The 13,311-nt window shown below is 45.7% G+C and overlaps 1 protein-coding gene across 2 annotated transcripts in view; it reads right to left on the bottom strand.

Annotated features, from left to right (window-relative positions):
• The window catches only part of LOC147011238 (hepatocyte nuclear factor 1-beta-like), a 77,839-nt gene extending 70,163 nt beyond the window's left edge, over positions 1-7,676 (bottom strand). Inside the window, exon 1 of one of the 2 annotated variants that reach the window (XM_085859235.1) lies at positions 7,019-7,676. In XM_085859235.1, the coding sequence (XP_085715361.1) occupies positions 7,019-7,467 (449 nt within the window). In that variant the 5' untranslated portion in view covers positions 7,468-7,676. The remainder of the gene's footprint in view (positions 1-7,018) is intronic. The other variant, XM_085859234.1, reaches the window with a different exon arrangement.
• Between the last annotated feature and the right edge of the window lie 5,635 nt (positions 7,677-13,311).

Below are 13,311 nucleotides of genomic sequence, written 5' to 3'. Positions count from 1 at the left end.
TGCACAGCAGGACTGTACTCACCGCACACTGTACAGCCGTACTGTACTCACCTCACACTGTACAGCCGTACTGTACTCACCTCACACTGTACAGCCGTACTGTACTCACCTCACACTGCACAGCAGGACTGTACTCACTGCACACTGTACAGTACTGTACTCACCGCACACTGTACAGCTGTACTGTACTCACCTCACTGTACAGCCGTACAGTACTCACCTCACACTGCACAGCAGGACTGTACTCACCGCACACTGTACAGTACTGTACTCACTGCACACTGTACTCACCTCACACTGTACAGCAGGACTGAACTCACTGCACAATGTAATCCCTTTATATGGTATCACAACGCGCACACATCAAAGTTACATTATTCAATTTGAGGTCATTTATGTACCACGATTATAATTAATATACAATACAATGAACATTACTAACACACGATTATAATTAATATACAATACAACGAAGGTTAGCAACACACGATTATAATTAATATACAATACAATGAACATTACCAACACACGATTATAATTAATATACAATACAACGAACATTACCAACACACGATTATAATTAATATACAATACAACGAACATTACCAACACACGATTATAATTAATATACAATACAACGAACATTACCAACACACGATTATAATTAATATACAATACAACGAACATTACCAACACACGATTATAATTAATATACAATACAATGAACATTACCAACACACGATTATAATTAATATACAATACAACGAACATTACCAACACACGATTATAATTAATATACAATACAACGAACATTACCAACACACGATTATAATTAATATACAATACAACGAACATAACCAACACACGATTATAATTAATATACAATACAACGAACATTACCAACACACGATTATAATTAATATACAATACAATGAACATTACCAACACACGATTATAATTAATATACAATACAACGAACATTACCAACACACGATTATAATTAATATACAATACAACGAACATTACCAACACACGATTATAATTAATATACAATACAACGAACATAACCAACACACGATTATAATTAATATACAATACAACGAACATTACCAACACACAATTATAATTAATATACAATACAACGAACATTACCAACACACGATTATAATTAATATACAATACAACGAACATTACCAACACACGATTATAATTAATATACAATACAACGAACATTACCAACACACGATTATAATTAATATACAATACAATGAACATTACTAACACACGATTATAATTAATATACAATACAACGAAGGTTAGCAACACACGATTATAATTAATATACAATACAACGAACATTACCAACACACGATTATAATTAATATACAATACAACGAACATTATAATTAATATACAATACAACGAAGATTACCAACACACGATTATAATTAATATACAATACAACGAAGATTACCAACACACGATTATAATCAATATACAATACAACGAACATTACCAACACACGATTATAATTAATATACAATACAACGAACATTACCAACACACGATTATAATCAATATACAATACAACGAACATTACCAACACACGATTATAATTAATATACAATACAACGAACATAACCAACACACGATTATAATTAATATACAATACAACAAACATTACCAATCCATCATCCTCATGGAGTCTTTCAACAAAACATATCAATTCAATAAAACTTCAAAAACAAACATCCTTTATTCACATCGGTGGGAAACTCTCCGTTTATTCATATCACTTCCACCGCATTCAAAGATACCACGACCACGACCACGACCACGACCACTACTTCTCTTATTGTCCAGAACAATGACGGAAGATGACGAGTATTGTTATCTTTCATCATTGGCTGTCTCAACCACCTCCACGTTTTCTCGTTAATTCATTCGTCGATATCTTTTTATCCTTCTTATTTCTTCTTTATTTTAAATTGTTTCTGGCCAGCAAAATCCTTTAAAAACCCTCCACAACTACCTGGAACATTGCTCTCTTACCTCGTTGGTGGTTGTCCCAGCACTCTGCGCAATTATCCCAACAAAAACAACTTGATATGTTGGACTCGAATATTTGTATTTTTATTGATTGAACGATCCGTGTTCTTTGGTTGTCCATCTAATGAAGATTTAATGATGGATTATGATTATTCGTGACGTATCAATGTGGCACACATGAAGGTCCAGATGTCCTTTTTGAAATCCCAGTACGTGTTTAAATTCGCTTTTCAATGAAGTTTGTGTGAATGAATGGATATATCGATGTCCACACCAGTTCGTCCACGGAGCAAACAAAAGAATGAAAGTGATCAAAGCCAAAGAGGGTCTTGTATCAGAACTTCGTTCTCATCGATCAACATCAATGGGGGAAGGGGGAGAAGGAGGGACAGGGTCGAGTTACAAGGGAAAACCTGTTTAACCCCAAGAGAGAAACATTCACGCGCGCGCACACACACACACACACACACACACACACACACACACACACACACACACACACACACACACACACACACACACACACACACACACACACACACACACACACACACACACACACACACACACACACACACACACACACACACACACACACACACACGTCTTAAAGTCTTCATCAACAACAACAAAAAACAGTCAACTAACTTCCACACGTCTCCCTCTGTTCCTGTAAACGTGTTGGAAACAAAACCCTCTCCTGGCAAACACGTGAAGTACAGAGGTAGAGGGAGAGGTCGCGGTTGAGGTAGAGGTAGCGGTAGAGGTAGGGGTAGAGGGAGAGGTAGCAGTTGAGGTAGAGGGAGAGGTGGAGGTAGCAGTAGAGGTAGCGGTAGAGTTAGCAGTAGAGGTAGCGGTAGAGGTAGCAGTAGCGGTAGAGGTAGCAGTAGAGGTAGCGGTAGAGGTAGCGGTTGAGGTAGAGGGAGTGGTAGCGGTAGAGGTAGCAGTTGAGGTAGCGGTAGAGGGAGAGGTGGAGGTAGCAGTAGAGGTAGCGGTTGAGGTAGAGGTAGCAGTAGAGTTAGAGGTAGCGGTAGAGGGAGAGGATGCAGTAGCGGTAAAGGGAGAGGTGGAGGTAGCAGTAGAGGTAGAGGTAGCGGTTGAGGTAGAGGTAGCGGTAGAGATAGAGGGAGAGGTAGCGGTTGAGGTAGAGGTAGCAGTAGAGGGAGAGGTGGAGGTAGCGGTAGAGGTAGCGGTTGAGGTAGAGGTAGAGGTCGCGGTAGAGGTAGAGGGAGAGGTAGCAATAGAGGTAGTGGTAGAGGTAGCAGTAGAGCTAGAAGTGGAGGTAGCAGTGGAGTTAGAGGTGGAGGTCGCGGTTGAGGTAGAGGTAGCGGTTGAGATAGAGGTTGAGGGAGAGGTAGTGGTAGAGATAGAGGTAGAGATAGCAGTTGAGGTAGAGGTAGCGGTAGAGGTTGAGGGAGAGGTAGCGGTAGAAGTAGAGGTAGAGGTTGAGGGAGAGGTAGCGGTAGAAGTAGAGGTAGAGGTAGTGGTTGCGGTAGAGGGAGAGGTGGAGGTAGCAGTAGAGGTAGAGGTAGCGGTAGAGGTTGAGGGAGAGGTAGAGGTAGCGGTAGAGATAGCGGTAGAGGTAGTGGTTGAGGTAGAGGGAGAGGTGGAGGTAGCAGTAGAGGTAGCGGTTGAGGGAGAGGTAGCGGTAGAGGTAGCGGTTGAGGTAGCGGTAGAGGTAGCGGTAGAGGGAGAGGTAGCGGTTGAGGGAGAGGTAGCGGTTGAGGTAGAGGTAGCGGTTGAGGTAGAGGTAGCGGTTGAGGTTGAGGGAGAGGTAGCGGTAGAGGTAGAGGTAGAGGGAGAGGTAGCGGTTGAGGGAGAGGTAGCGGTAGAGGTAGCGGTTGAGGTAGCGGTAGAGGTTGAGGGAGAGGTAGCGGTTGAGGGAGAGGTAGAGGTAGCGGTTGAGGTAGCGGTAGAGATAGAGGTAGCGGTAGAGGTTGAGGTAGCGGTAGAGGTAGCGGTAGAGATAGAGGTAGCGGTAGAGGTTGAGGTAGCGGTAGAGGTAGCGGTAGAGATAGAGGTAGCGGTAGAGATAGAGGTAGTGGTTGAGGGAGAGGGAGAGGTAGCGGTAGAGATAGAGGTAGCGGTAGAGGTTGAGGGAGAGGTAGCGGTTGAGGGAGAGGTAGAGGTAGCGGTTGAGGGAGAGGTAGAGGTAGCGGTTGAGGTAGCGGTTGAGGTAGCGGTAGAGGTAGCGGTAGAGATAGAGGTAGCGGTAGAGATAGAGGTAGTGGTTGAGGGAGAGGGAGAGGTAGCGGTTGAGGGAGAGGTAGCGGTAGAGATAGAGGTAGCGGTAGAGGGAGAGGTAGATTTAGAGAACAGAATGAGAAATGAGTCCAAAAACAAGTCCAACAAGAGAGAAACAAAATCGAATTTTTAAAACTTGGAAGGAGGGAATAAAAGGGTTGTGTAATTTAAATGGTGATTAAACAGTCTTCACATATCAACAGCACGTGGCCCCCGGAGAGCTTCCTCTCCGTACAGTGCCCCCGGAGAGCTTCCTCTCCGTACGGTGCCCCCGGGGAGCTTCCTCTCCGTACGATGCCCCCGGGGAGCTTCCTCTCCGTACGGTGCCCCCCGGGGAGCTTCCTCTCCGTACGGTGCCCCCCGGGGAGCTTCCTCTCCGTACGGTGCCCCCGGGGAGCTTCCTCTCCGTACGATGCCCCCGGGGAGCTTCCTCTCCGTACGATGCCCCCGGGGAGCTTCCTCTCCGTACGATGCCCCCGGGGAGCTTCCTCTCCGTATGGTGCCCCCCGGGGAGCTTCCTCTCCGTACGGTGCCCCCCGAGGAGCTTCGTCTCCGCACGGTGCCCCCCGAGACGTCTCGAAGTGACGGACGTTAAGTTTAAACGGTAACGAAAGTTCATGTGTATTTCGTACATTTTTACAAACACGTTTGAAAAAGCACGAAGAGAAACACAAGACGAGTATTTTAAATGTGATGCCGGAATCCACAGGACGAGGAATAAAAACAAGAGAGACCATCGTGTGCTTACAACGAGCCTTTTTATCGTTCGATAGGAACGAATAAAGAACGTTTGCCAAACGACCGTTCAAGGTCTGATTTTATTGACTCGAACACTGAACAAGCAAAACGTCAGAGAACTGAGAAGAAAACAAATAAATACCCAAAACATGGAGCAAAGTTCAGAAAGCGCGAGTTCGGACACACGTGCGTGCGAGCCGTCCGTCCGAGTGTGATTCACCGGCACGTCGTGTGGTTACATGAACCACACCGTGGTTCATCACATGCGGTGAACACGGCGGCTTTTGGTCGGTTCTTTAAACCACCTTTTAAACCCTTAGAGGGGAGGGATGGGACGAGGGGGGGGGGGAATTCAGAAATTCCTGATTACACCAATAATTAAATAACGACAGTTTATCGGCTTTATTAATTATTATTTATTTTAATATTAAATTTAAGACTATTAATACCATCTCTCTCTCTCTCTCTCTCTCTCTCTCTCTCTCTCTCTCTCTCTCTCTCTCTCTCTCTCTCTCTCTCTCTCTCTCTCTCTCTCTCTCTCTCTCTCTCTCTCTCTCTCTCTCTCTCTCTCTCTCTCTCTCTCTCTCTCTCTCTCTCTCTCTCTCTCTCTCTCTCTCTCTCTCCACATATACATATATATATATATATATATATATATATATATATATATATATATATATATATACAAACCTCGTACTATGTGGGGTTTCTATCAGCGCTATTAATTATTATTTTATAATTAACAATATAATAATAATATCGGACACCGGTTATCCCGTCACGAATTGCGATAATTCATCACTTCGATAGAAAATTCACCACAACAACAAAAAATCAATCAATCACCACAGCAATCACCAGAACCATCGTGTTTTAGTTGAACAGGTGAGAAGTGAAATACCGACTCGGACACTGAACGGGAAGGGATCGTGAACAGGTGAACAAACCGAGGGTGATCGGCATCACGAACATTGTATTTATTTATTTAGATATTTATGTGGTACGTACATCGATATACATTGTATTTATTTATTTAGATATTTATGTGGTACGTACATCGATATACAGTTTATTTATTTATTTAGATATTTATGTGGTACGTACATCGATATACATTGTATTTATTTATTTAGATATTTATGTGGTACGTACATCGATATACATTGTATTTATTTATTTATATATTTATGTGGTACGTACATCGATATACAGTTTATTTATTTATTTATATATATTTATATATTTATATACAAGTTATTTGTCGAGATCCGTGGGATCGGTAAACGATCGGAACCATTTTCTATCGAGTCCTTTCCTCAGAGGAACGAAAGCTCTCGGTAATGAGGACGACGGTTTTCCCGCGCAGCGCGTGCGCTTCCCTTACCACAGAGAGAGCCGTGGGCCGGGCCGGGCCTGGTCGGGCTGGGCCGGGCCGGGCCGGGCCGTCTCGCCTCGTCATGTATTGAACGTGTGCGGAGAGACCGCCGAGAGGTATAAATGTTTCGGAGTTAATGATCAGAGATCTCGGAGCCCTAGTTTGGTCACGTTTTGCCAAGATGAGGGAAATAATAACCTTTATTTAGATAATTAGTAACCAGAGCGAAACACCCCCTTTGTGCGCGGAAAATCCGAGCGGGGATCTCTCCTCGCTAATTGCGGGACCAAGGGAGCCACCCGGGCGATGCGACTGGTCCCGGGCGTGGGTCCTGCTCCACGGGTGGACATGCACTGACACTGAGGTGGACATCGACATCGAGGAGGAACAGAACGGAATAAAATCAATCAATAAGAACAACAACCGGGACGACGAGCAACATCGCGTGGGACACCGAGGATAGAACCGAAGGATGAGGTAAAGGGTGAAGGTCTTGCACCGAAGGATGAGGTAAATGGTAAAGGTCTTGCACCCGAAGGATTATTTTTCAAACAAATAAATAACACTCATTTCCAGGTGCACAATTGTTCAGGTAGACGTCGTGATGCTTACCGGAGAAGACCGTCGACCTCTCTCCTCTGCTCGGCCGCCTCTTCCGGACTCAAGGACTCGAGTTCCCTGATGATCGGTGGTGGTTCGGACTCCTCGCCATCCTCGGACGTGTCGTCGCCCGACTGCTGGTTCCGGCGAGCCGCGGTCGATCCGCCGTGAGCGGGCGACTGTCCGTTGGTGAGGGTGATGTACTCCGAATGAGGGTGACCTTCGGGACCCGCTAGCCCAAGGTGAGGGTGATGGTTGTGAGGGTGGTTTTGATGACCTTGAAGAACCGGCATCGCTTTCACGGACGCTGCGGGCGGCGGGTCGTCGTGTCGAAGGATGTTGAAGATCGGACTCCTCACATCGAGCTCGTCGATCGCTTCGATCAGGGTCGTTTTGCTCACGCCCGAGTCCAACAGACTCTCCAAAAGGCGTTGCTGCAGATCCGTCAGCTTGGAGACCATAGTGCAGATGCGCAAATGTCCATAAGTGTCATAAGTGTCCCTCGTTGAGGGCGGGGGTGTGGGGGTGTGGAGGTGGTAACGAGTATCTGAGATCACACTAAGTACTGACACGGCAGGAACTCGAACACCGGTGTGGTTGTCCGACTGAACCTCGTGGCGAAGACATGTCTGGCTCGGACCCTCGGCGTCGCTTCGTCCCCCTCCCCTCCTCCCCCCTCCCCCTCCCCCAGTCTGCTGTTTACATTCGTTCCAAACAAATTTACACTCCCCTTTTATTTATCCATGCGCACCACCAGCGATGGACTTTGAACCGAGTGAGTCCACTCCCCCAGGCCCTCCACTCCCACCCATTCCATCCTCCACAATCCCCCATTGCCTCCTCCCCTCACTGGGATATCTGGGCGACTCACCCTCTGTACACTCATCCTGAGAGGGCTCCGTCCACGCTCGACGTCGGCAATGGAATCGCTTTTCCTCTTCGTTATCTCAAATATACCAAAGCAGCACCTTTTAAACTTTCCTTCAAAAAACAATTTTTGGCCAAAAATTTATATTGTACCTCTTGGGATGGGGGGATTATAAGTTTCCTCATGAGCGACGAGGATTATACACGAGTTTTGGGGTCGTCTTCGGGGTAAGGAGGGGATAGACGAGTTTAACGTGAGCGTTGTCAGGAATATTTATGATATTCTTCTCACGGGATAAGATATAAAATGTTATGGGGAATGTAAAAGTGTATTCCTCCAGGTCAGTGATGTCCAACCTTTTCAAACACAAAATCGCTTTTACAATCGAAATGCAATCCAAGGTCGACCTTAAAAATACCACTTTGCTAAAACCCCCAAAATGTCCTCTGTGCATGACACTCACCTCTTCTTCGTGTGACATCTGCGCTTGCACTTTTGATCTGTGAGCGCTTTGAAGTCTGGGTCGAAGTTTGAGATGCCAGTCCCGTACAGTCCATCAGATGGACATCTTTGAGACCAGTGTGATATTTAGACTTGATTTTCATCTGCGAAAAAGCCATCTCACAGAGGTATGTGGAACCAAAGTAGGCCTTCGGTGCACAGGATGTTAGAAGAGGATAGTGCTTTGTTTAGAAGGCTCCAAAAGTCTTTGTCCCTTGACCTAGCTTTCAGCTCTACGTCATTTTGCATGGTGAATATCTCCATATCAAATCCACTGCTTTGTTCAAACACCTGCTAAAATTTTGCTGTCAGTTCTCCAATGTCCACTTGAAGAAAAGGATTTGAGACAAACATGATGATTTGTTCCATCGTGTCGACATCCTGAAATCGTCTTTTGAGTTCCTTTTCCAATCTGTTCATGTGGTCACAATTTTTTTCGGGATGGAACGCTCTCTTTGATGTTTTGTCGGATTTTCTCCAGGTTTGGGAAGAGTTCTGTTCTTTAACTGGGAGGACCACAGGCCCAGTTTAAACTTGAACACATTCACTGTACTAATCATGCGTCGCAAGTCTGTCCCTACCCTGCAGTTTGCGATTCAGCTCGTTAAATTTTGCCATTATGGCCATAAGAAACCCCAAGTCTATAGCAACCACGCATTGTCTGATAACTTGCAGTATACCTCATTCCTTGTTTTAAGAAAGGTGACAATTTCAGGGATCAGATGTAAAAATCTCTGGAGGACTTTTCCCCGACTTAAATGCCTCACATCTGCATGAAGGATTAGCTCACAGTAGGTGGCATCAACCCCATCAATAACGATTTGAATGAGCAATGTTTCAGAGCTCTGGCAAAAATGATATTCGTATAAAGAAATTCACTTTTCCATTCCTGGTGGAAATTGTAGGTTTTTGCCCTCATCTTGGACAGCTCTGGCTCCTCACTTGTTATTGTGACTTTAGGAAATTAATCTTAGAAACAAGACAAAAATGAAAATAAAAAGCCCAGCTGATTTCATGTTTCAGCAGATTGACAACAGGAAATGAGCAACTGACAACTGTACGGTGGCTGTGGCAGTAGAGTAACCGCATCAGAGATGGATAATTGGTTCATCTAAACGCAAAGAATTTCTAATTGGCCCGTCTGCCGACATTTAGCTTTTTGAAAAACTCTCCAGCAGCTTGCATTTGTGACCCACGGCCACCACAGTTTTACATACAACTCCTTTACATAACCTCAGCTTTTCCCACTCTCTCTCCAAATGAAAAAATATTATTTTTATTTTTTTAAAAGATCAACTGTCCAAGACTCTGGGATCGACCTGTCATTCGCGATCGATTGGTTGGAGACCACAGCTCCAGGGGGATTGTGGGGAAAGTAAAAGTGTATTCCTTTGGGGGGGTTATGGGGAATGTAAAAGTATTATTATGGTTCTGTGAAACCAGCACTCCCCCAAGGCAATGGCACACAACATATAGCGGTCCCGAGACAGTTATTTCATTAGGATTCATTTTAGATAGCCCTTCCCTTATGTATAGTGGGTTTATGGGACAATATGCATTGTGTGGGCTTTAGGTAGGTTTTTCTGCCCCTTCTTTATTCATCGTTCATTCTTTGCATTATTTTGCTTTGCTGTACACAACCGTCCTTCACACACACATGCACACCACTGACCATAGCAACATGGGCAAGTCATTTGCATACACGTGCCAAAACACGTTCAAATTGCGCGCCATTATCCAACAGACGTTACACCTCAGATTTCACCAGACTCAAACCCCAACGTTACAATATTTATACACCATCAAAATTCCTTTATAAAAATCATGACACCATTGGATCACAACCAAAGTTGGCTTACCTTTTTTTTTTTGTATACTTGTCGAGGCTCATGTGAGAGCTAACACGCAACGCACAGCAAGGGGGGCATGAGACAAGAGGGGCGGGAGTTGGAAGGACAAAACAGTGGGGAACAGAGACATTAGGAGATCTGTGGAAGGGAGAGGGATGGGGTGGTGAACATGGGGTATACAAGATGGACATTACAGGGATTTCAGGAAGGAAAGCAGGGAATTGGAAGGAGGTGGGTTTGGGGTGGATTAACGAAGGTAGACAAGATCGAGGATTTGGATGGGGGATGAGAAGAGGTGGTGGTGAACAGCTGCTTTGAAGGCCTGGAGGGAAGAATGGGATTGAACAGAGTGAGGGAGTTCATTCCAAAGGCGGGAAAAAAGAGGAATGAAAGAGTGAAGGTGAGCAGTGATTTGTGATTTTGGGAGAAGGAGGTTGTTGTCGGACCTTGAGCACCCTGCAGATACAGCGGGGGGGGGGGCAAGACCGGAGAGGAGAAGGTAGAAGACAGAAAGACCACCGACCTGCCTGCGGTGAGAGAGTGAGAGGCCCAAAGACTCGGCCTCATCTCTGGAGATGCCAATGATCCGAAATGCCTTGGTTTCCACAGCGTGAAGCCGAGAAAGGTGGGAGGCAGGAGCACCAGTCCAGGCGGAGAGCATTACTCCATCAGGCTGGGAATGAAAGCTTTGTATGTGGTCAGGAGCTCAGGTGGGCCGAGGAAGGACTTTGCACGATGGAGGATTCCCAGTTGGTGACTGGCTTTGGAGATCAGGTTGGAAATGTGGCTTTCCCAGGAAAGATCATGGCAGATAGTGAGACCCAGAAGCTTGAAAGAAAGGACTTCTTCCAGAGGGTTGTTGAGAAAGTGGATAGGGGAGTTTGCCAAATGGTCCTTTCGGAGAGACATAGTGAGTGTGTGAGATTTGTCCGGATTGAAAGACATGTTCCACATGTTGGACCAGTTTGTGATTTTATCCAAATCTGCAGTGAGCGAAGAAGCTGCTGCTTGCCGGTCTGAGGGATAACAGATGGTATGGCACAGGGTGGAGTCATTAGCAAGAAGATAAAGAGGATTCTCCAGAGAGTCGGAGAAATCGTTGATGAAAACCGGAAAAGAACAGGGAAAGGAATGCCCCCTTCAGGAACTCCAGCCTGGACAGGAAGAGGGGATGAAAGAACTCCATTTAGGGTCACACTTTAACTGCGACAGAAGACAAAGTCTACGAGCCATGAGTGGAGATGGCCTTGGATCCCAGAGGGCAAGAGTTTGGTGAGCAGGGCAGGGTGCCAGACCGTGTCAAAAGCACGTGATATGTCTTGGGATATGGCTCTGATTTCATATCTGGCATTGAGGACCCCCATCCATTGTTGAGAGAGCAGAAGCAGTATTTCCAGGATAGAGTGACCTGATCTGAAACCAAATTGATGATCGGAAATCAGGCCATTGGGGAAGAGGAAGGATTTAATGTCTGAAGCGATGATGGATTCCATAACCTCGCTGATGATTGGAAGAAGGATGATTGGTTTGTAGTTGCAGGGATCTGTTTTTGCACCTTTTTTATGCAGGGCAGTGATGTTAGCAGATTTCCAAGCAGATGGCAGATGACCTTGGGCAAATGAGAGGGTGAATATAACAGAGAGAGGGTGAGCAAGAGCAGAAGAGCAGGCTTTGAGGACACGTGGGCTGATGCCGTCTGGACCGGTTGCAGAATCTGACTCAAGGTTTGAAAGCAAGCTCTCCACCTTGTCAGGAGAAAAGGATACAGAGTCCAGGGACAGTTGGGTGCGACTGGGTAAAGTGGTTAGAGATAGTGATGGGTTTAGGACACAAGATTTAGCTGCAAACACTGAGTTTAGACATTCAGCTTTATCACGTGTGGAATCAGCAGTGCGGCCATTTGAGGTAAGGGAGGGGATGGAGGGGGAACATACACCAGAAACAGATTTGATTAAACGCCACCAGGATTTTGAGGAGGGAGAGAGGTTTGAGAGTTCAGACTTGAGATGAGAAAGATGTTGTTTTCTGGCTCTCCTGAGGGTAGATACACACTTGTTCCGAGCTTTGTGGAAAGAACTGAGATTGCCCTCAGTTGGGTTTGCTTTCCATGAGGCAAAGGCAAGTTGTTTCAGGACAACTGCCTCGCCACAAGCTTCAGTAAACCAAGGGCGGGAGGAAGGGTAAGACAACTGAACACGAGAGGGGATAAATCTGTGCATGAGGGAGAGCAAGTTTCTTTGAAAGAATTCCCAGGATGAGTTGATGTTTGAGAAAGTAGTGATAGGAGACCAGTCTGTAAGTTTGATGGCTGCTCGGAGATCCTGCCAGTCGGCTTGAGTGAAATGCCAGACTCGACGGCGGTGAGGTGGTTCTCTGATAACAGCCAGAGAGATGTCCACTTTGACAAGGACGTGGTCAGAAGAACCAATTGGAGCGAAGGAAGAGCAGCAGATATTGTCAGGGAAATTTGTCAAAATCAGATCCAGAAGAGATGGAGTACCATTGGTTGAGATCTGGGTCGGGAAGTTGACCGATTGAGTCAGTCCTTATGAGTCGCAGAAAGCTTTTGCTGAGGTGCCATGGCAGGTGAGAGAGGTACCCACACCTAGCCAACTGGCGTGATGACAATTGAAGTCACCACGTAAGAGGAAGAGAGAGTTTGGATGAGAAGATAGAAGATGGTCCATGTTTTCGGATAGTGAGGTGTAGATGGAGTCATCACTGTTCGGTGGACGGTACAGTACACATATAAACATGAGGTGGGAGTGGAGGGGAAGCCCAAGCCAGAGGTATTCCTGGGGGTGTGGGGGAGTGAGAGCAGTGCATGGAGAGTGAGGAATAGAGTCTTTGATGAAGAGAGCAACACCTCCACCAGGACGAGGCTCAGGTCTGTCATACCGTAAGAGGGAGTAACCAGGGAGAGATACTTGGGAGTCAGACACGTCTTGGGAGAGGAAAGTTTCTGTTAGGCAGATAATGTCTGGTTTGTCAGTGGCAACCTGTATGGAAAGATCTGAAAGGTTTGAGCGAAGGCCCCGGATATTTGAGGTCCACACTTTTAATGAAGAGGAAGGGGAGGAGGCTTT

This window comes from Eptatretus burgeri, chromosome 16 (assembly GCF_056783735.1).
Source record: "Eptatretus burgeri isolate ZD-2024b chromosome 16, Ebu_testis_v1, whole genome shotgun sequence".
Taxonomy (NCBI): Eukaryota; Metazoa; Chordata; class Myxini; order Myxiniformes; family Myxinidae; genus Eptatretus; species Eptatretus burgeri.
This window is presented reverse-complemented; position numbering and strand designations above follow the sequence as displayed.